This window comes from Argentina silus, assembly GCF_951799395.1.
Source record: "Argentina silus genome assembly, chromosome: 19".
Classification (NCBI taxonomy): Eukaryota; Metazoa; Chordata; class Actinopteri; order Argentiniformes; family Argentinidae; genus Argentina; species Argentina silus.
Window position 1 is genome coordinate 13,859,788 of NC_139673.1, and position 22,971 is coordinate 13,882,758.

The window sequence follows — 22,971 nt, forward strand, 5'->3', positions numbered from 1 at the left end:
TTTAACAACGCGCTCCGCTTACTTGGGGTGGGGGATGGTTTTTAAAGTGAATGGGGAGCAATACAGGGTCAGGGAGGAGGTGGGGGCCTCTCTCTTTCTCTTCAGCCGGGCATGGAGAGTAGCCAAAACCCACAGCTAGGGGGGGGGGGGGTGGGGGGCGAGGAGTAGAGAGGGATTGGGGGAGGGACTGGAGCGAGAGCGCGGCTCATTGGTAGGAAGAGGAGTGCTCTCTTGATGGATTGACTCAGTATGGATCGAATTACACCATTTGCCGTGCATTAGTTTGTTTTTCTCCCAGCCCAGAGAGACCTAACGGAGAGAAGTTGGTCCACAACTACGTCCACAATCTTTGGATTATAGCAACTCAAAAGGATACAAAATAGCTATTCAGATGAGGTGAGTTACTGAGTGCAAGCGGTTACTTTTTATTCTGCAACGGGTCGCGAGTGAGCAGCGTAAACTGAAGGGAAAAGATTTTGTATTTGTTGCACACACAGTACTAGTAGTAGGGTTACCCTGCACAAGTGTTGGATGCAGGACACATAGATCTCGACTGGCTATTTTTACGCACGGGCTTCATTCGCACAGTGTAGTTTATACAAAATCCTATCCTGTCTATCATATATGTGAGTTATGTTTTGCGAGCGCGCACTGCTATTGTTTAGGTTGTTACCTCTGATTTTGCAAAGTTAATAGTAAGGGGGGATGGTACGGGAGGGAGGGGGCTGCCATACGATATTTGATCGCTGTTGAGCTTTGAAGATCAGTCACCAACGAGTCGGGCCCAAGGACGGAGAGAGGAGTCAGCGGGAGAATGCACCTCTCCGGGTATCGGAATTAATTTATGTGATCCGCTACTGGATAAAAATTGTGGAGACATAATGGCCCGAAGGATGAGGATTGCTATTCGTTTATAATTTCCCCCAACTGGATTAACAATATAGGGAATATTGCCTTCATTTGGATATTAAGGAGATCTACCATAAGCGTTCATGAGTAATTTCGGAGCCTCAAGGTAGGTTGTGTTTTGCCAATTGAATAGTTGGGAAAGTGCCAAAAAATACTAAAAAAAATAATCGGGAGTTAATGTGAAATTATTCGCATATCGATATCTGGAATAATCTTTTTGTTTCAATTCTTACAGTAGCCTCAATATAGGGAATATAGTCAGTCGGCTAAACATTCTGACACCAATCTCAGATAGGCTATCAGAGCCTTTTTGTTGTTGTGGAATAAAATAGTAGTTTTGGGATTGAGCTGCATTCAACGGAGCAGATGAGCCAGTTGATATTTACAGCAGAACTGTTTAGCCGACTTGTTTATGATACAACATTGGCCAGTCTCAGATAAAATAAGATCGAAGTTGCAAGTGTATCCTCGGCGTTGACGGATTTACAGTAAAGCGCAGGAAAGCATTGCTCGTGTTACTTTAATGCCATGGAGCGTGTAGGCTTCTGTTCACATGGTCACACTTATTTACAGTCTAGTTGGAATTTAGGCTCCTTAAAATGTCATGGTAAAAATTACAAAACGAACCCAGGAATTGTTTGCTTCTTTGGGATTAATTTTAACACCACCAATGTGGTAGGTTACATGAAGTCACCAATTGCGCACGTTGTAAATCCGGCAGGTATCATGTTGCCCGTTTCATTATGGCGAATTGCCTGATAAGTGACCTTATACATGGGCCTATGTGCGTATTTATATTGTCAGTAGATGGATTTTTCACATGGATTCACTCTTTAACATGTATCTCCAGTTTAACCTATATCATACACGACTTCTGGCGTTTACTTTCCCTAGACCTATTGTATTCCATTCAATTCCGCCTGTTTGTAGCCTAATTTGGAAAGCAAAGTAGCCTAAATCGTGGCGAGATCCGTTTGTGTGATCGCAGCAGCCCATCCCTGCACCCCATCCATTCGCAGGAAAAAAAAATCAATTTAGCAGTCCTCATTCTAGGTTTGCCACTCTGCTGCTGTCCCTCGCGTCTTTGTTGTTTTTCGCATCTCATGTGGACGAAAGGATTTACCACGGATCAAACCTGAATGCTTTTACCCGCATGCGGGACAATACGGCGTTTGAGCCCGGGCTGCTGCGGTGTGGATCATGTGCTTTACAAAAGCACTCTGTACCCCACGCATTTAGCCTTTTACCGTAGGAGCGAAATTGTCTCGCAAAACTCGAACCCTGAACATCCGAATAGCCTGGGAGACTGAATGGGTGAATGGGGCGCAAACAGAGTTCGCTAATGGAATGACAGCCGTGGCATTTGTGTCGGAAGGATAGTCGATATTCACACGGTTTGGGAGGGGCATGGTTCATTTGTTTAATTTAGATAAATGCATCTTGTTTTGTTCAGATTAGAAAACGCGCAAAAATTTGTCAGTAATGTCATTAGTATCATATGGATTACAATGAACTTCATTTAGTTGTTAGGCATATTTTTGGTCTGTATTCCACATTGGCAAGAGTAAAGATTTCAACACAATTGGTAACTGGTACCAAGTGAGGAAACAGAGGACATTGCAAGTCGGGTCATGATAGAATAGAAATAGATGGAATAATGGATTTGATTTAAATGTAATCAACATGTGGATAAGAAAAAACATCTCAGTGGCCAAATTGGTTTATAAATTGTATAATTAATCTATAATCATCTATGCCTTTAATTGCCGCACCTAATTGGCCAGTCTTAGAGCAGCATCCAGACTAATGTATGGGTGCTTGATATCAAAGTATAAGTGTTCATCGACAGCAGAACGGGATATCCCCACAGAGAGCCTGTCCAGCTCAGTGCTACGGAACACAGACCATATCAGCTTGTCTAGGACAGTTTGCCGGACCCACAACGGTCTTCCAGACCCACCCTCATCAATCTGTTCATATAATCACATGAGCACTGTAATAATGAAGCAGACGTTTATTCAAAGTAACACACATTTAACACATGCAGTATAGCTGCCCCTATGTTGGAGTCAAACCCACTACTGTGGTGTCGGCCAGCACCGTGCTCCAACCCACTGAGCCGTCAGAACCATCACAGGGCTGTTTACCCCACAGCTGGTCTCTGTGTTTCCCTCCACCTCATTGACCACACAGTCAGACCAGAACGGCCAGCGTTAACCCCTTCAACAGCCCAGCTGTAACCCCGGAACAACCAGTGTTAACCCTCAGAACGGCCAGCGTTAACCCCTAAAAGCCTGGGGGTAGAAGTCACCCCCCAACTACAGGTTTCATATCAGATTACTCCACCCTCAATCCTAACCTTAAGCACCGGGGGATGAACAAACAACTGGCCAGTAGTTAGTTAGTTAGTTAACTTTGCTCTGCTCCCCCCAGAAGAGGCTGCAGTAAGCCCCAGTGCAGCTAACCCTAAAGCCCCCTCAGAAGAGGGCCACTGCTGGGGGGGGGTGGGGGGGGGGGTGGAGCTTCATTGTGCGGCCGTGCCCAAAGCCCCTTTGTTCCCCAGTCACACCTGCAGCTCGGGGCCTTTGTGTTCCACTATAGCAGAACTACTGCTGAGAACAGCCTTTCTCCTGTTTCACTCCTCCTCTCACGAAGGTAGAGAAAGAACGAGGGAGAGAGAAAGGGAAAAAGGGAGGGAGGGATAGTGTTGGGCAGCACAGCCCCCATCCCTCTGAAGCAACAAGTCAAACCTCTTCAGAAGTAATCCTTGGGTAAATACTCAGCGATTAGGTGTTGTTATTATTGAAGTGGGGAGAAGCAGCAGCAGCAGCAGTAATCATTTCTCTGCCTGCCTGCTCGCCTGCGCTGCGCTGACGTTTGATCCAATCGCCCCCTCCTGTGTCTTCAGTTCTGATTAGTTTTTTCAAAGCTCCAATTTGGACAACAAAGTTACATATCGCACACACACACTCACACAGGCACACGCACTCACGCAGGCACACACACACACACACACCCCTCTGGGAGTGCTACAGGGAGAACCAACCCGTGTAACTCGGTACAACTCCGAGGCGAGTGAGCGAGCGAGAGGCCTGAAACTGAACTCTGCTGTTATCTGATTTCCTGTGCAGTGTGTTCATAGCTCGGCGTGGTGCTGGATACCAAACAGAGATGCCCTCAGGAGCTGTAGCCATTGTTCCACTGGGTTATATTCACCCATCACCATTCACAGAGGGGGTTACCAAATGACACGCAAGTCTTATTGTTTACCACCTTTTTTATTGGCTCAATTCCTCCAGTTACCCCTGCAGGGGGTACGTGGAGTGGGGGGGGGGGTCTGGCTCTGGACCGGTAGCCCTACTGCAGGAAGGAAGACTTGGTCATGTGACAAAGGAAAGGAGAGAGGAAGTTTATCCACATGTACAAAGAGAGAGAGAGAGAGAGAGATGTCTTCTAACCAATATGGTTGAAAACATTGTAATTAGGGGACTTGGTACAGTGACCTGCCAGAAAAAGAAATAGGAATCCAACAACCCACCCCTCTCCTCCACCCCCCCCCCCCCCACCACCACCCCTCTCCACCCCACCCCCCCTCCCCCACCCCCCTCTGTTTAAACACCATGACTCTGAGACAACAACATCAGCAGAGAAATTGCGTGATTGTAGGAGATTGAAAAGCCTGTAATAACAGAGGGAGAGAGACGGGGAAGGCTGAACAGTACCATGTTGCGTGACTAGCTCTGCGTCTCAGGGCTTGTCGGGGCCCATACACACACACACACACACACACACACACACACACACACACACTAACACACTAGAGGGCAGGAACAGGAGAGTGTAGAAAGGAATAGTCAATAGAAAACATGCTGAGCTCACTCGAGATTGAGAAGCAATTTTAGATCGCTGACCTCTAGATGTCTTCTGTTTCTGTTTTGCATTAAAGTTTCTCAGGAAAGCCTCTCGCTCCCCCCCCCCCCCCCCCGAGGCTATGACTATACAGGGAATCATGGCAGTGCTGTATGCGCTTTGTCTATAGAATAAGGGTTTTTCACTAGAAAACAAAAAAAAAGAAAAGAAATTATTTTCCAGTGAATAAAAAAAAAAGAAAACCTTGTTGGAGCTTGAAGCAACCCCGGAGGCTGCATCATAAGATGTCATGTTCTGTTTTTATTTACCTACTGATTGTAATTATCTATTGTTTGTATTATGGCGTGCTTGGCATCTGTTTTCACTGGATTTCCCATGGAAACGAGATGATTCATTTCAAAGGGGGTTTATCCCACACATATTTACAAAGATTACGGGACTTATAATAATTATGGGCTGGGTTGTTTTGTGATACTCTGAAGGAGCCTCATTCTCTTTCAGTCACTGCAAAGCAGACGTTCCTCAGTCTGCCTATTCTCCTACTGATCTGGTTCGACGGAGTTGCTGACAGTTGCAATTCAGTAGAGATCTGAGAATCATTCTCTATGGATCTGCAAAGTGTTTGCGTCTGGTGATTCATTTTCTATCTTAATGGGAGTCTATACTCACTGCCTCATCCATGTCTGTTGACACACAGGCGCGGAGTGACCTTTACGTTCTGTAGCGTTGCTCATTTTGTCTGAAACATCAAACCCCCAATTTCTCTAATAAATGGACTAATTGAGGGAAAAGCGTGGCTCTGTCTTGCCGGGGTTGTGCGTTACCCGCAGCGATAATGGCTTGTTTGGCGTGGTTCTCTGAAAGGCCTGGGTATCCCGCTGAGCGCTGAAGAGCTGTCATTACACACCGTACATGGCATCAAGCGTGCTCTACATCAAGCACTCATCACCATCGCTTATCTCTGTCACAGTGAAATAACATGCAGTCCTGGCCACACTTTTAAAGCAGGGAATCAAGACTTTCTGTCAGTCGGGTAAAATAACCTAAACAGATTAACACTGACACAGATTAATATGCACATATTCCAATATGAATTCCCTCAGATCAACATAGAAGTTAGTAGTCTAGTATACCATCTCTTCCATAGGCCAACATGTGAAGCCTGATGGGGCTTGATCAGGCATGCCTCCTGTGTGTGTGGATCAGTCAGAGCACTTATGGGTTGGCAGGCATGGCTTACAGCCAGCACAGGAGCAGGTGTGCTCAGGGGCCTCTTGAAGACGTGTCAATACTGGTGTGTGTGTGTGTGTGTGTGTGTGTGTGTGTGTGTGTGTGTGTGTGTGTGTGTGTGTGTGTGTGTGTGTGTGTGTGTGTGTGGTGTGTGATATGATGGGGTTACTGGGTTCTTACTGGCAGCTTCTTATTTGTGGTTCCAGTTCTGTGGGACTGTGTGTGTGTGTGCACGCGTGTGTGTCTGCGTCCCAGGGTGCTTCTGGCTAATCCATCCCCCTGCCTGTGTCGTCTCCCGGTAAATTGTTTATATCCGCTGAGGCTCCGTCCACATGAATAATTTGTTTGTGCTATAAATATTTGACTGTACACTGTTCATTAATATGCATAAACACAGCCTTTCTCTAAACCACTGCCACTCCCCCCCCACACCCCAAAACACAGGCGCACACACACACACACACACACACACACACAGTATGACTGCTTTTTCAACCAACAAAGAACTGGACATGATCCAATCCATATGATGCTCAGATTATTCTGCATCACATATAACACACCCTTGTGAAGATGCAGTGGGTCTTTCAGATGTGTGTGTGTGAGGTCAGAACTGACAGAGAGCATTGTGACTCTGAACTAAGTTGTGCTGACCAACGACATTAGAGACAAACTATTGTGACTGGCCCAAAATGAACCTATCATGGCATAGATGTCCAAAGACAGCATGCCCGTGTGTCACACAGTGTGGACTTCCTCTGCATACCCCACATGGAAACACCCCATTGGTCAGTTGGCTGACCTTCCTAAGTTGAGCAGATGCTGCAATAGGTGAAGGACGGTGCCAAGTCCTGCCACGGAGAGCTCCGTGCTAAACATTTCCGACCGTGCGTGTGGGTGCCAACCAATCCTGACCGCGCGTGCGCATGTGAGTGTGTGTTTGTGTACGTGTACGCTCGCCATTCCTAACCATGCGTATGTATGTGTGTGTGTTCCCAGGTAACATCTCCATCAGTGTGAACCAGGAAGTGTCGTGAGCCCCTGAGCAGCCATGGGCCGGAGAGCTGTGCTTCTGCTCAGTGTGCTGCTGCTGACAGCAACACACACCCTCCACGCCATCAGCTTCCCCGAAGACAACACACCCCTCGACACTGTTGACGTACACTGTGAGTAGCCTACACACTCCTAACTAGCCTACAACACTGCACACTCGGAACAAGGCCCGACACACTGCACACTCCGAACAAGGCCCGACACACTGCACACTCCGAACTAGGCCCTACACACGGCACACTCCGAACAAGGCCCTACACACTGCACACTCCGAACAAGGCCCTACACACTGCACACTCCGAACAAGGCCCGACACACTGCACACTCCGAACTAGGCCCTACACACGGCACACTCCGAACAAGGCCCTACACACTGCACACTCCGAACTAGGCTGGTTGAAAAGAGTGTTGATGAAAATCGGACTATTTTTTAAGGGCCATGTTTCCTTTAGGTCTCACGTCATCTGTTCTTTATTTTTAACATTCCAAAGGGGTTCCAAAGAGGAACAAACTCCTCCCCTTGTACTATGGTAGTAAATAAATCACATGGGGACATTTCATAGCCTGATGTAACCCTGGCGATGACATCAATCTGGTCTATGGACAGTTGGAGCATTAAGGAGGTTCCATTTTCCTCCCTCTGTGATGTACTGTGAGAACACAGAAAGAAGTGCTGACCCAGCCAACCGTAGCTCTCACGCGCCCACGCACACGCACACACACACACAAACGCGCACAGACACACACACATATACACATACACACTGTTGTATCCACAGTATTCATCACATTACTGAAGGATTTCTATAAAGCTGTTACACACAGTATATTTATGCTTAATCAATACGATTGATCGAGTGTGTGCAATGCTGAGAGAGCCAGAGTGTGTGTGTGTGTGTGCGCCTTGTGGCTGGAGACTCCCAGTTACTGTATGTGTGTGTGTCTTGTGGCTGGAGACTCCCAGTGTGTGTGTGTGTGTGTGTGTGAGAGTATTGCGGCAGGAGACTCTTAGTTACAGAGTGTGTGTGTGTTTCTGTGTTTCTGTGTGTGTGTGTGTGTGTGTGTGTTGTTCCTTGGTGCAGACTCGCGGCAGTACCCCGTGTTCAGAGGCAGGCCCTCTGGGAACGAGTCACAGCATCGCCTCGACTTTCAACTGATGACCAAGATACAGGACACACTGTTCATCGCTGGCAGGTACACACGTACACACACACACACACACACACACACACACACACTATTCATCACAGGTAGACAGTGCTGTAGGGGGAAAAAAGCTCTTAGCGATATTGGATCCACGGAGTCTAGGCCGCAGCCTAATGTATATGGCCCAATATTGATCTGAGGACTGACGTATAGCACACAGCTCAGATGCACTGTGAAGGCTTCCACTGCATTTTTTGATGTTTCCTATTTATGTTGTGGGTGATTTAACCGCCCAGTATAACTGATACTGCTGTAGGTTATGGGAACCACTGGTATTAAGATAATGCTGTTGGAGCTAATGGTACAATACTGCCCTTGACCTGTAATAAAAGTAATGATGTAATTTAACAAACCCAGTAACCATATCCCACTATTACTGTTGTGTGTAATTGAGCTGGCCTGTTCGTATGTAATGCAACTGACCTGTGTGTGTGTGTGTGTGTGTGTCTGTGTGTGTGTGTGTGTGTGTGTCTGTGTGTGTATTGTTTCTCCTCTCCCCTCCACAGAGACCAGGTGTACCTAGTGAGTCTAAGGGAGTCCTACAGGAATGAGATCATCCCATACAGGGTGAGAGTCTGGCCAGGAGGTTCACCACACACCGTAAACACACAAGGCCTCCATAGAAAACACATCAATCACTCCTGCACCGTAACAGGCCGTAAATGAGAGAGTGGAAATAAGTGATGTGTTTGTGCGTGCGTGCGTGCGTGCATTCATGTGTGTGTGTGTGTGTCTGTCTTTCTAAATGTGTTTTTGTGTCCCTTTGTGCATTGCAGAAACTAACATGGAGATCGGGCCAGGCAGACAGAGAGACCTGTGCCATGAAAGGAAAACACAGAGTAAGAAAACACAGCAATAACACTCAATAAGCCCTCCTCTCTCTCCCTAATGTTCTCCTGCAGTCATACAGCCACGGACTGATCATTTAAAAATGATAGAAGCAGGCAGCCTTGTAATCCTGTTCTGTTCTCTCCCTCCAAGGATGAGTGTCATAACTTCATTAAAGTGCTGGTTCCCAGAAATGATGACCTGGTGTTCATCTGCGGTACCAACGGCTTCAACCCCATGTGCAGATACTACAGGGTGAGTGTGTGTGTGTGTGTGTGTGTGTGTGTGTGTGTGTGTGTGTGTCTCCCCGGAGTGGTAGTTTATCCTTTCACCTGTGTGTCTTTGTTTATGCGTTATGTGTGTGTGTGTGTGTCTTTATTAACGCATGTGTCTTTGTTCCGTTCAGCTGGATAACCTGGAGTTTGACGGCGAGGAGATCAGCGGACTGGCACGATGCCCATTCGATGCCAAACAGACCAATGTCGCCCTCTTTGCTGGTATGGGAAATCCCTACAGAAACACACACACACACACACACACACACACACACACACACACACAAACAGAGCATGTCTGCAGGTGTCTTCTGTGGTTGAGTGTGACATAACAGTCTTACCTGTGTCTTTTAGATGGGAAGCTGTACTCGGCCACGGTGGCAGACTTCCTGGCCAGCGACGCGGTCATTTACCGTAGTATGGGAGACGGCTCAGCCCTGAGGACCATCAAATATGACTCCAAGTGGCTGAAAGGTAAACACAGCCTTCTACCTGGAGCCCCAAGGCTTCTGCTACAGAAAGAAAGGAAGAAAGACACCCACACACACACACCTGATACACACACACACACACACAAAAACACAAACCTGTCTGGTAGAGCCTATATGTCATTGTCACTCTTGTGTGTGTGTCTTTGTTGGAGCTAGTGTTTGTGGTTTTGGAGTGTCAGTGACACAAGGCTGTCCCTGGCCCTAACAGTATGAAAAATATGTCCTGCATTCTGTCAGACAATCTAGGTCAGTCCCAGCCATATACAGCCCTGTCGAGCTCACTGAAATATTCAAGAAGCAGAACGGAGTGGTGACGGTGCAAAAATACCCTCTCTCTCTCTCTCTCTCTCTCTCTCTCAGAGCCCCACTTCCTGCATGCAGTGGATTATGGGAATTACGTGTACTTCTTCTTCAGAGAGATCGCAGCGGAACACAACAACCTGGGCAAGGTTAGTTTCGGCTGCTTACCTGAGAACACATACACTGTCCTAGAAATACTACGCAGACAACAGGTGTAATATTAGAACGGAACACAGCAGAATATGGAACTCATGGTTTTTCTAAATCGGAGGGTTGATACAGTCTACTGTGTATGTAAACCCATTACCCTCTTGAGGGGATTTTGTCTTTCCTGTTCTGTGCTACAGGCACACACACACAAACACACTCTCCTCTTAGTGGTAATGGATGGTTGGCTGGAGGTATTAGTATGCTACTTGGCGCACCGCTGGGTCCAGATTTACCCATGCGTCATAGAGAGAATGGCCGGTCAGGCTGCAAGCGTTTCTCTTCAACCGCCGCTTGATAAATATTTCAGCCGTACTAATGCCGGGGATGACACCTGGACTGTGATGGAGGTTTGCACTGGTGAATTATTCAAACTGTTTCAGCTGGCTGCTTCACACGCTTCATTTAGACCCCTAAGCCCTAGCACATTTAGAATTAGAGTCTCACACACACACACACACACTAACACACATACATACACACATACACACAGACACACACATACACACAGACACACGGTTCTGTATTAATCCCCAGCCTCAGGCCTGCTCTCTTGGTGCGATGTGAGTCCAGAGGGGTTCAGAAGGTGTGTGTAAGCTAACATCTGTAATGCATGTTCAATCAGAGTGCTTCAAACGCACAGGTACTCTCTGGTGCAGGATCTTAAAGGAAGTTTGTGTGTGTGTGTGTGTGTGTGTGTGTCTGTGTGTGACGCACTGCAAGGCCACAGGATGGAGGAGGGGATGTATTATTCAGGGGGTAGAAGTGTTTTTAGTGATGATTCTGGAGCCTCACTCTTTTTACCTCTCTTCTCTTCCCTCGCTTCCCCCTCCCTCCCCCTCTCTCTCTCCCCTCTCCCTCTCCTCCCCCTCTCTCTCTCCTCCCCCTCTCTGCCTGTAGGCGGTCTATTCTCGCGTGGCACGTATCTGCAAGAATGACGTGGGTGGGTCTCAGCGTGTGTTGGAGAAACACTGGACGTCCTTCATGAAGGCCAGGCTGAACTGCTCAGTCCCCGGAGAGTCCTTCTTCTACTTTGACGTCCTGCAGTCCATCACTGACATCATCGACATCAACGGAGTCCCCTCTGTGGTGGGCGTGTTCACCACCCAGATGAACAGGTACGGCTGGAGAGCTGTCAATCAAATCAACCAACCAAGCGATCCATCAACCCCAATGCTTTTGTGCGTTACCTACGACGGTCGTAGCACACTTTACAGCAAAAGACGGGGAAAATTAAAAAGGGAAAACTGGGAAAAAAAGATAGGAATCAGATTTGATAGTTGTGATTCTCTGTGCAGTATCCCGGGCTCTGCCGTGTGCGCCTTCTCCATGCCGGACATTGAGAAGGTTTTCCGGGGGCGTTTCAAGGAGCAGAAGACCCCTGACTCTGTGTGGACCGCCTTCCCAGAGGAGAGACTGCCCAAGCCCAGGTACGCCTCTTCACCTTTCCTCTATTTTTAAAAGAAGGTGCAGTCTGTCATTTTAGTTTTCCCACCATTGGCGAATCAAGATGCTAAAAAAAAAAAGTTACAATTCCCAAGATCCACCCTTCTGTTTAGAAACAAGTGCAATGGTAGCACCTTTGACTGGAGATGAAAGGAGCAGATAGCACCTTTTTAAATATCTGCCTACTTAAATTGTCCACTTATCCAGGTTAATCTTTTACAATAGGTCTGATCCGTGACACACACACACACACACACACAGTCACCAGCTGGTGATTGTTAAATGTTAATAATTAATCATGGATAATTAGCCACGTTGCAGGCGTACAATCAGCACGTACACAGGTAGGTGCGCCTCGCGTCCCCAACACACAGTCCACAAAGCTGCTCGTTGCCACGCTAAATAATTAATAGAAGATAATCAGACATCAGATAATCAGGATATTTATATTTCATGTTTCCATTTAGGGCTATTGTGACCCTAATAAGCACCTGCTCTTCTCCCTCACCCTCTTCACCCCGCCTCTGATCGACTCAATTCAATAACCTTTATGAGTCTCTAAGGGGCCATTGTGGGGAGGCTCATGTGTGACCTTTGACCCCTGTGTGTCCCCCGCCCCCCCCCCCCCCCCCCCCGTCTCAGGCCTGGCTGCTGTGCGGGTCACGGACCAGCTGAGTCCATCAAGACCTCCATCGAGTTTCCTGACGAGACCCTGCAGTTCATCAAGTCCCACCCCCTCATGGACGCAGCTGTGCCCTCCATAGGAGACGAGCCCTGGTTCACCAAGACACGTGTCAGGTAAGGGCAGACACACACACACAAGGGCCTCTCTCAAAACCTCTAAGGACCCTATTCACGCAGGAAACCTGCTTACCACTTTTGAATGGCTGTAGCCCTCCTGAGACTGACTAATGACGACGTGTGTGTGTGTGTGTGTGTGTGTGTGTGTGTGTGTGTGTGTGTGTGTGTGTGCAGGTACAGACTGACAGCCCTGGCTGTGGACAACGCTGCAGGCCCCCACGGGAATTACACGGTGGTCTTCATCGGCTCTGAGGCCGGGGTCGTACTGAAGGTCCTGGCTAAGACCTCCCCTCTTTCCCTCAACGACAGTGTCCTATTGGAGGAGATAGATGTCTTCAACAAGGCCAAGTATGTAGCTCTCTCTCCCACTCTCTTTTGTTTCTCTTTGTCTCTCTGTCTGTTTCTCTCCCCTCTTTTTGTTGAGGTGTCCCTAACCTTTACATATGCCTGTCTGTCTGTCTGTCTGCCTGCCTGTCTGTCTGTCTGTCTGTCTGTCTGTCTGTCTGTCGAGGGGACCGTCAGAAGTGGCAGTGGTGTTGAACTGTGGCTTTGCATGACGACTTCTAGCTACTGATAACAATCTACAGTACAGGCCCATCTGATAAAGACTGGATTGGATTACTTATCTGATTTATCCGTCTCTCTCTCTCTCTCTCTCTCTCTCTCTCTCTCAGGTGCCTGACTAATGGTGAAGATGAGAGGCGTGTCCTCTCTCTCCACGTGGACAGAGAGACCCACAGTGTGTACGTGGCCTTCTCCAGCTGTGTGATCCGCATGCCTCTCAGCCGCTGCGAACGCCACTCCTCATGCCAGAAGTGAGTCAGCGCACATGAGCGCACACCCTCACACATACGCACAGTTACAGTCACACACACATACACACACTCACCATCACACCTGCGTGTACACACACACACACACACACACACACACACACACACACACACACACACACACACACACACAATCACAATCACTGTCACACACCCAAGGTTACTTAAAGCCATGCCTTGTCAGCGATTTATAGGTTTATTGTGTTGTTTTCTGCTTTGTTTACCCCGCTGTGAGTCATAAACGGTTGCTGCACAATAATACTCTCACCTGCTGCCCCGTGGTTAATGTTCAGTCAGGCAAAGGTTGAACAATGATTATGCAGCTTATTCCCCCACAGTATCATTTAACCCTGTGTTATGAGATGGTGTGGTAGTTGTATCTAACCTGTTGCCCCCCCAATCCCCCCCCCAGGTCCTGTGTAGCATCGCGGGACCCCTACTGTGGTTGGTTGCCCAATGGAGCCTGCAACCGCATCCTGCCTGGTGTTCTGTGAGTACTACAGAGGTCTATAGGCAGTCTAGAGCAAAGGAGGGAAATGATGAAGATTCGATGGAGCTTTTGTTCACTCCTCTCATCCCTCTCATCCCTCTCATCCCCCTCTCTCTCGTTTTTTTCAGGTCTGGATACGAGCAGGATGTTGAGCTTGGTAACACCGCTCATCTGGGGGACTGTCTTGGTAAGAGCCTCACCTCCATGTCACATCCATCACACACACACACACACACACACACACACTCCATTAGCCTGCACACTGTACACCAGTAACCACACCAGTAACCTGTCCCTACATGCCTCTATTCTTCAGTATTAACACACACATCTACATACATGCCTCTTTGTCTGGTATTAACACACACATCTACATACATGCCTACCTGTTACTAATGCTACCTGTAGGGTATCAACATGGACATACTCTATTAGGTATTGCTGGCACAGGAGACATACCAGGGTCATGTCCAGTAGGAACAACATGGTAGACAACCATTGAGAACTGTGAAGGCACCTACTGAACGTGACCCAGGCTGGACCACAGGACTAGAACCATATAGATATAGAACTGATAGATAGATAGAACTGGTCTATCTCTTCTATTTCTACGACTAGAGCACTGAGTAGAACTACAGAACTATGTACCTCCAGTGTACAAGACTGAAGGGGAATGGTCTGTTAAAGACATTTTTATCGTAGAATTACAAAGCTAGCTGCACTCTTAGATTGCAAGGCTTTTTTTATTTTGGGACTTGATTTTGATTTTGGATTCCTTTTATACTGATTTCTTGTTCCTTTAATTCTTTTAGCGTTTTTGGCTACTACATCAGCGCCAGATTACAAATCATTTGGCGACCCAACCTCTGGTTAGTTTGATCTTTTACTCCAATGGTTTCTTTCCTTGAGTTCAGCATTTCCAAACCCCTCCCTCCGCCTGCCACTTCACCGGCCTTTCATCTTTCTTTCTTAACAAACCTTTCTTCTTCATCACCTTGTCTTTCATCATCATCATCGTCACCGTCATAACAAACGACACCACCGGGCAACATTGTCAGCGTTCTCCATTTTACTGCTGCACAGACTTACTTCCTCCTCTTCACTTAAAATCTCCTGTTTACTTCCTGTTTATTTCCTGCATGCCCACCTGGCCCCTCCCTCCTCTGACATCATCACTGCTATGTATAAAGTCCTCTGTCGACCTAAAGACAACTCTCACCCTTTTCCCCTTTCAAAACTGTATACTGTCTGAACAAAATGCATCTATAGCTGTATCAGTCAATTCTAAATGTTAAATTCTTCCAAAAAACAGTAGAAGAATGATACATTTACGGTTAATGGTGAAAAAATGGCCTGTGATCCAGTGAAATTGTTTTTTTCCTCAAAAAACATAACCATAAAATCTAAGACTAACCCAAAGTACCCATTGCCCATGCTTACTAACCGGGTTGTTATAACAGTATGCTTTGCCCACATGTCTGTACCGTTTGTTAACAATTTGTTTGTCACCACAGACATGGAGTTGTCATCACCGTCAGTCACTGGCCAGTCCAGTGGGCCCATAGAGCCCCCAGTACTCATTCCCACTCAGAACCCCGGGCCTGTGGGGTCCGGACCCGGGTCTGGCCCTACTCCAGAGCTCTACGGCTCAGGGTTTGTGCTGCAGGATGACCCAGCCACCTCCCATTCTTTAGAGTCACTCCCAGGGGGCCCAGAGGGTAAGGCCCATAGGGAGAGCCAGCACGCTGCATGGAAGCCTGACTGATAGCTGCTAGTTAGCTCACACACACATAGACCTGAACACACACACACACACACACACACACACACACACACACACACACACACACACAGCTATTCAGGATTTCCATCAGCTGATATGGCAACATTTCTTTTTCTTTCTCTTATTTGTTGTTAATTCATATGATTTATATTTCATCTTACTTTATGATTTCATGCATTTATATTTTCATATTTACAGTCTATATGTATTTATTTAAATAATTCTTTTTACATGGCTAAAATGTTTCATTTCCTCCTTTTCAAACCTTTTTTTTCAAATCTTCTAATCATTAACCCCTTGGTCAATATTCCTTCTCAGCATCTTTTCTTTGGCCCTCGTCCCTCTCTCTGCCAGTAGATACTTTAACCATTAGTACGGTAAACCATTAAAGGCCTGCCAACGCTCCAGGAGCTCTCTCTAGCTACTGCTCTGTGGATGACTAACTCTCCTAATGTCTGTGGGTACTAACAAACTTAAGCTCAGAAACGCCCCCTCACGATCTTGAAGAACAAACTTCACTCTCTTTCCTCCAAGCACGTTGAATAGTCAATGGTTTTTGGTTCAACACTATATCTGCGATTGGGAGATCGGTTCGATATTTTTCAGAGTTTCGACTGCACGACTAATACCCCCCTTCTATCTGATCAAGTGCATGCCACTCCTGGAAAACAAATATGTCTGAAATGGAAACGAAACAACAACAACACTCAAATTCTTCCTCCCTAAATTAACATAGCACTGCTTCTTCTAGATTGGTTTACCTGACTGGACTGGACGTGGGTCCCTAACAATCTCTGCCAAATTTCTCCATGTTTCTAGATCTCTGTTACTCTGGTGCTAGAAGTTATTGTAATGACTTTTCTAGAAGAGTCATCCTAGAATGTTTGTTCGTTAGATGTTTTTGGATTCGGCTAATGCTAATACCTGTCAGACTACCTTTTGGGGGGCAAAGGCAGAGAGCCATGCATTGCTGAGTGTACACATACACACCTGGAGAGGGGATGCGGTATAGAGCGCTGTGATTGGCTCTGTCAAGAGGTTGACCAATCCCCTGTCTGTTTCTAGGCGTGTGGGAGATCCAGGCGGGCGAGGCCAACCAGTTGGTCCACATGAACATCCTCATCACCTGCGTGTTCGCTGCCTTCCTCCTGGGGGCCCTACTGGCGGGACTGGTGGTCTTCTGCTACCGAGACTCCTTCCTCCGCAAGCCCCGGCACGTCCACAAAGACGCAGAGTCTGCCCCATCATGCTCGGATTCTACTGGAAGCTTTGCCAAGCTCAACGGTCTCTTCGACAGCCCTGTGAAGGTACCTAGACCAACTATTCTTTTTATTCAGCTGTTTTGTTATTGTACTGATAATGTGAAACAAGGTTAAGTGATGACGATGTCTTCATGTACTATGTCTGATGTATTGACTGGTGTAGTAAAGCTTGATCTTCTCATTTCTTCAGGAGTACCAGCACAGTATGGACTCTCCCAAGCTCTACACCAACCTGCTGAGCAATGGCAAGGACCCAAACTCACCCACCGGAGACACCAAGACCATGATCCTCCGGGACGGGTGTCAGCCTCCGGAGCTCGCCGCCCTGCCCACGCCCGAGTCCACCCCCGTGCTGCATCAGAAAGGCCTGCAGCCCATCAAGAACCAGTGGGAGAGGGCGCACGGGAAACACAACAGATCCCGTAAGGAGTCCAACTCCACCCCCAAGAGTCCCCAGTTCCTCCCCTCTTCCCCTCCACCTAACGCCCACCCTCACTCCGCCCACCCTGCTTTAGGCCACACCCACATCCCTAGTGCTGTAGTCCTGCCCAACGCCACGCACGAGAGCCGCGGAGGTCACCACGGCTATGCGGATGACACGCCTCAGCGCACTGCCGACAGGAAACAGCAAAACACGGAACATCAGAACCACCAGAGCGCGCCTTCGCATTCTAAAGGAAGCAGGAAGGAGCAGAAGAGGACGGTGGACGCCAGGAACACCCTCAACGACCTGCTGAAGCACCTGAATGACGCCGGCGCTAACGGTAGCCTAAGCGCTAACCCCAAGGCCATCCTGTCTGAGGGCGGCTCAGGGCCCCGGCCCAGGCAACACCTCATGTTGGAGCCCATGGACGCTCTAACGGAGGTACCGCCCAAGGTGCCCAGCCGAGAGGCCTCCCTGTACTCTCCCTCCTCCTCCCTGCCCAGGCACAGCCCCACCAAGAGGGTGGACGTACCCATGACCTCTACCCCCACCACCCCCACGGGCAGCATAGGCATGGGGGGCACCCTGGAGAGGCAAAGAGGGGGGTACCACCTCCACAGGAGCTCCTCCCAGAGGCACTCCCTCTCCTCTCCCAGTGGGGTGAGCATGGGGGTGTCGGTGTCGCGTCAACAGAGTATGAACAGAGGGGGCTATCTTCCCCCCACGCCCCCCTCCAGACTGGACTCCCACGGTGGGGCGATGGGGGTGGGGATGAACTCGCCACACTCGCCTCACCCCCCGTCCATGTCCCGGCAGAGCAGTTACAGCGGGCACGGGTCGCTGCCCCGCACGGGGCTCAAACGGACCCCGTCGCTAAAGCCCGACGTCCCCCCCAAACCCAACGGTTTTGTCCAACAGACTCCATGTCAGGTGAGGGTGGTCAACAAGTACAGCTACTAAAAGGAGCATGAACACTTCTTCTGAGTGTGCTCTAGCAGGACTAGACTCTGAGTGAGGTGGCCTGATGGCTAGGGAGCCTAGGGAGTGTGTTTGTGTGTGTTGGGGGGCGTTCCCCCACTGAATGATACGCACATTCGTTCACACTTAAAAAGGGAAAAATCACACAAGTGGCCAAAGAAGATGCTTATGAGGGGCTCTTGGCTCCATGTTTCTCTATCTCCATCTCATGTTCCACAGGCCTGTCCCAGACCTCCACTCGCCCCAGCCCCAGGACATAGGGGTAAGAGCTGTGGCTCTCTCTCTCTCTCTCTCTCTCTGGGGGTCCAGGGCTTTGAAGGGCCCGTTCTCTCCCCCCCCCCCCCCCCCACCCCTCCCTGTGTTGCCTGTCCCTGTGTGTGTGCAGTACGAGGTCTCGGCATAACACGCCCGCCCCTGTATGTGTGTGTCAGAGATCCGAGGAGGAACACAGAGGAATACTTGAAGAATGGGTCTCATTTGTCACTGCCACTGAGCACTGTCTCCCCACTAATGTGAACTGTACAGAGAGGAGAGCTCCTGTCACGCTGTTGGAGAGGAAAGGAGAGGGAACACTAAAGGGGTGGTGTACATGTCGCTTTACATAAGTGTGATCAAACCAAGCCTGGCAGATAGGTAAAAGGGATGCAGTGTTTAGAGCGTGTCTGTGTTTGTATCTGCGTGTGTGTGTGTGTATGGGTGTGGGTGTGGGTGGGCGTCTGGAGGGCAATCCAGTGTGTAGTCAGCACACACATGCACACACGCACATACATCTACCCATACACACCTATCCAGAGAGCTGTGACCTTACAATGGGATGCACTTACTTAGACCTGCTTCACTGTCACTCATTTTGTCATAAGGTTTCAGATCATGTTAGTCCTATTCTAAACCGTGTCTAAACCTAATCTAAACTGTGTGTCCCTGTGTATTAACCTGAGTGTGGCCCTGCAGTAAGCAGAGGGACAGTGGCTCTGTTTGTGGGGTAGATGGCCTGGCTACCTGCTAGGCTACAGACTTTTTGTAACTCACTGGGATATATTTACTAAACGCATTTGCTGCTATTGGTTTTTAAATTAAGCTGTTTGTTGTGTGTGTTTTGGCCTCTGATGCATCTATTTCATACAGCTCGGGTTGTCCCCTGACGTGTCTGTGTGTGTGTGTGTGTGTGTGTGTGTGTGTGTGTGTGTGTGTGCGCGTGTATGTGTGTGTGTGTGTGTGTGTGTGTGTGTGTGTGTGTGTCTGTGTGGGGTGTGTTATAGTGCAGAGGCCCAAAGACCCTCAGATTCAGTTCTACACCAGACGGATGCACTAGACGCATAGAAAGACCTCCCCTCTCTCTGTCACTTCAATATCACCTCACTTCTAAAGTCGAAAAGTTGAAATGTAGCAATAGTGTTTTGAAATCATGTTAAATTCCCCCCTCATGATACTACTTTGAAATGTTTGAAACAAGCTGGTTTTGCTTTGGTTTTTATTGTTTCTTTTTATTCAGAAATGGTCCAATATTACAATTTTTATGCAACACAAATGGATTTCAGTATGTCAAGGTTGAAAGGACACGCCTGTCTCCAGCCCCAGTCCATGACTGCATGGCGTTGAGTGTGTGTGTGTCTCAACAACACTCCAGTCAGCTACCAACCTGTGTGTCTGTCTCTAGCCTTAGTCTCTCTGGGCTGCTGTGGCAGCAGTGCTCCTAACTACGTGTGTTCGTCTGAGAGAGCAAGAGCTGATCTCTGTGCTCCTCGTAGGCCAGTTCCCTCTGCAGTTTCCCAGTGTACAATCATAAACAACATCTACCAATGTGTCCTAATGAGTCATGCTGGTAATGACAAAGATTCTGTACATATTATAAATAGGATGAGTTTGAATATTTTTTGGCAAGTGAAACCTGAATCTGTGCATCGTGTGCCTTATTCAATGAATGATCACTATTATATTGGAAATGTCAACAATTGGTCCTGAATATGTAGTCGTTGTCATTATTACAGTACAGTATAAGCAAATCTGATCTGGAAAAAAAAATTACCCAAATCATAACATTCCATAACTGGATGCCAACTATAGGAAAGCATGGAAGTTTAAACTACTGCTCGGATATGAATCCCATAATATGCTTGTGCTGAAGAAGGGTGCTGACTTGCCACACAGAGGTGCCATGCAGTGAATGTATTTCTGTGACAACGGGCCGTAGACTGGCTTCACATTACAATTAAACAGTCTTATTTGAGCACTCAGATCAATACAGTCTCCAGTACTACTAAAGAGTCCGATATGTGTTCATTGGGATAGGCAGTCATATCTACAAATGTCTAATTTGGACACGCGGCTTGTTGTCTAGTGGACAGGAGGAATGATTTGGGGTACGATTTTTCTTTGAAAATGAGGTAAAGTTCAAAATGTGGGTACGATATTCAACCCTTGATGTGCCGTTTGCCTGTTATGAGCCCAAAGCCACATATTGTTTACAAGTGATGATTGTACGTCAAGAGTTGGCTGCCACTCATCCTCCGCTATAAACCAGTGTTTGGGCTCAGAGAGAGCTATACACACACAATCACACACACACACACACACACACATTAACGCACATACACACACACACACACACCGGCTGTGCTCAGCTGCCTTGTACATTGCAATATGAACGGGGTCTTTCTGTTGCAATCTCAATTGAAGCCTTTATATTTTAGTCAAACGCTCTGTGTGCAGATGAAGCAGATTTTCGTCAACTTGTTTGTTTTTGAATACTGTGCAACATGGCGGTGAATCCCCAGCTGTATGTTCTCCAGAGTATTTGAGCGTGTAGATATGTTGTAAAGTTGTTACTGTGAATGTGTAAATAATAATTACAGTCTTTGTTTCAGGATATTTTTTGTTGATTTTTTTTTAACACGGCATGTATAGTTGAAATAAAATATTACTGCACAGAAACTCTGGCTTTGAGAGATGTCCTGTCTTTTCTTATTTATGACATGAAGTCAGACAGTATGAAGCACAGTTTCCAATGCTACACAATCTGTGACACAATGTACTTTCTGACTTTCAGAGTATTCCAATATGTGGAGAGAGATTTGGAGGCTTGAGTGACAGTCTGTTCCTGCTCTTGCCAACATGCCACGATCCTGCCAACAATGAAGCAGAGACAGTCTGGCACCCAAGCTACTCAAAGACAAGAGAGGAAAATGTAGAATGGCTAGTTGGCTTTATCAACCTGTTCAAATTAGACCATCATATCAACATCAGTCGATGGTTGAACACTCAGTGTGAAAACCTCTTTATACAGGAGGGATGTAGTCTCGGGTGGGGTAACTGGGGTTGGTTTTTCCATCTAAACTGGGTATCAAAGAGAGCTGAGTGGAGAGCTGTTGACCGTTGGGATATTTTTAGACGGTGGTTGTTTTGAAGTCTGAGGCCAGCGTAGAGTCAACCACTCCAGATATCTTGTGGGAAAGTTTCCAAAGTCATTTGTTGCTGTAGAGACGAACATCTGGTCAAACTACAGCTCTGGGCTTAAGATCTGAGCCTTCATCTCAGCCTAGCGCCAAGCACTCACACTCACACACTCACTCACCCTCTCGCTCACACACACACACACACACATACAGCATGAACACACAGCGCAAGCTATTTACACACCCTCGCACAACCCCCAGACCCCCAGCTCAATGACGAGATCAGATAGCAGTGAGAGAGTATAAGGCGGTGGGGGGGGTGGGGGGTGGGGGGGCTACTCTTATCCAGTGCATGATTTGCTGAATGGACAATAATAACTCTGCCCACTAAGTGAATGACAGGCATGCGGGTGCACGTACACGTACACGTACACACACACACACACACACACACACACACACACACACACAACAGCAGCAGCAGCAGCAGCTCTGCTTATCAGTATGATTCATAGTGTTGTCATTACTGCGGCAGACAAAGTGGTATTTAATGGGCCCTTTCTTTGGACCATTCCTCACTGTTGAGTTCCAGCGTCACAGCAACTTTGTTCAGCTGGAACGTCTAACATTGCCTCCAGGGACACCATCCATCTGGAGGTCATTTACCCTCAGAGTCACCACTGACTGTCCACAGACTCCACACTCACACTGCAACAAACATTGAACAAAGGCGCGTATACAGAGCACATTAAGGACTGGACAGTGAAGAGATGTTGGGACTGACTAAAGACTGGAGTGGAGGTCAGCGGGTAGAAGTCGCCCTTCGAGGATCAGCACTGTTCTCGGATGAGCTTACGCGACCCTAATTCTAACTTTGAACATGAATATCGAATATCATATTGTCAGTGGTAAAAGCCCAAATTCATAACTCAGCAATTTAGCTGTCACTTCAGAAGAGTCTGTAAGTACAAAACTAACTTTGAACAGTGCCATTCTGCAAGTTCAAGTCTTCAAGCTAGAAAACATTTGAAGTGAAAAACGAGAAGATTGACGTGACAAGCCTTTTTCATCTACAGTCTGCATTTACATTTGAAGAAGTGAACAGCCAATGAAGGGGTTCCTTGAGAGTGAAGCTGCTGCCTTGCTTCTCTAGCCAGTGAATAGGGCCAGTGTTTGAGCAGGCGGTTGCTGAC

The 22,971-nt window shown here is 47.7% G+C and overlaps 1 protein-coding gene across 1 annotated transcript; it reads left to right on the forward strand.

The window, feature by feature from the left end:
* The first annotated feature begins 319 nt into the window (after positions 1-319).
* sema6d (semaphorin 6D) lies at positions 320-21,308 on the forward strand. Its single transcript, XM_083691048.1, has 20 exons — positions 320-396; positions 7,009-7,175; positions 8,145-8,256; positions 8,775-8,835; positions 9,045-9,107; positions 9,250-9,351; positions 9,503-9,593; positions 9,726-9,845; positions 10,223-10,311; positions 11,270-11,487; positions 11,668-11,799; positions 12,458-12,613; positions 12,791-12,964; positions 13,291-13,431; positions 13,862-13,939; positions 14,068-14,126; positions 14,752-14,808; positions 15,454-15,657; positions 16,788-17,029; positions 17,175-21,308. Exons 2-20 carry the CDS (start codon positions 7,061-7,063, stop codon positions 18,366-18,368), a joined length of 3,408 nt encoding a protein of 1,135 aa, XP_083547174.1. The 5' UTR covers positions 320-396; positions 7,009-7,060; the 3' UTR covers positions 18,369-21,308.
* The last annotated feature ends 1,663 nt before the right edge of the window (positions 21,309-22,971 follow it).

Coding starts and splice junctions, on each gene's coding strand:
- sema6d (XM_083691048.1), top strand. CDS start 7,061: ATGGGCCGGAGAGCTGTGCTTCTGCTCAGTGTGCTGCTGCTGACAGCA. Junction 11,800..12,457: donor GAGAGACTGCCCAAGCCCAG/GTACGCCTCTTC, acceptor CCCCCGTCTCAG/GCCTGGCTGCTGTGCGGGTC. Junction 12,965..13,290: donor GATGTCTTCAACAAGGCCAA/GTATGTAGCTCT, acceptor TCTCTCTCTCAG/GTGCCTGACTAATGGTGAAG.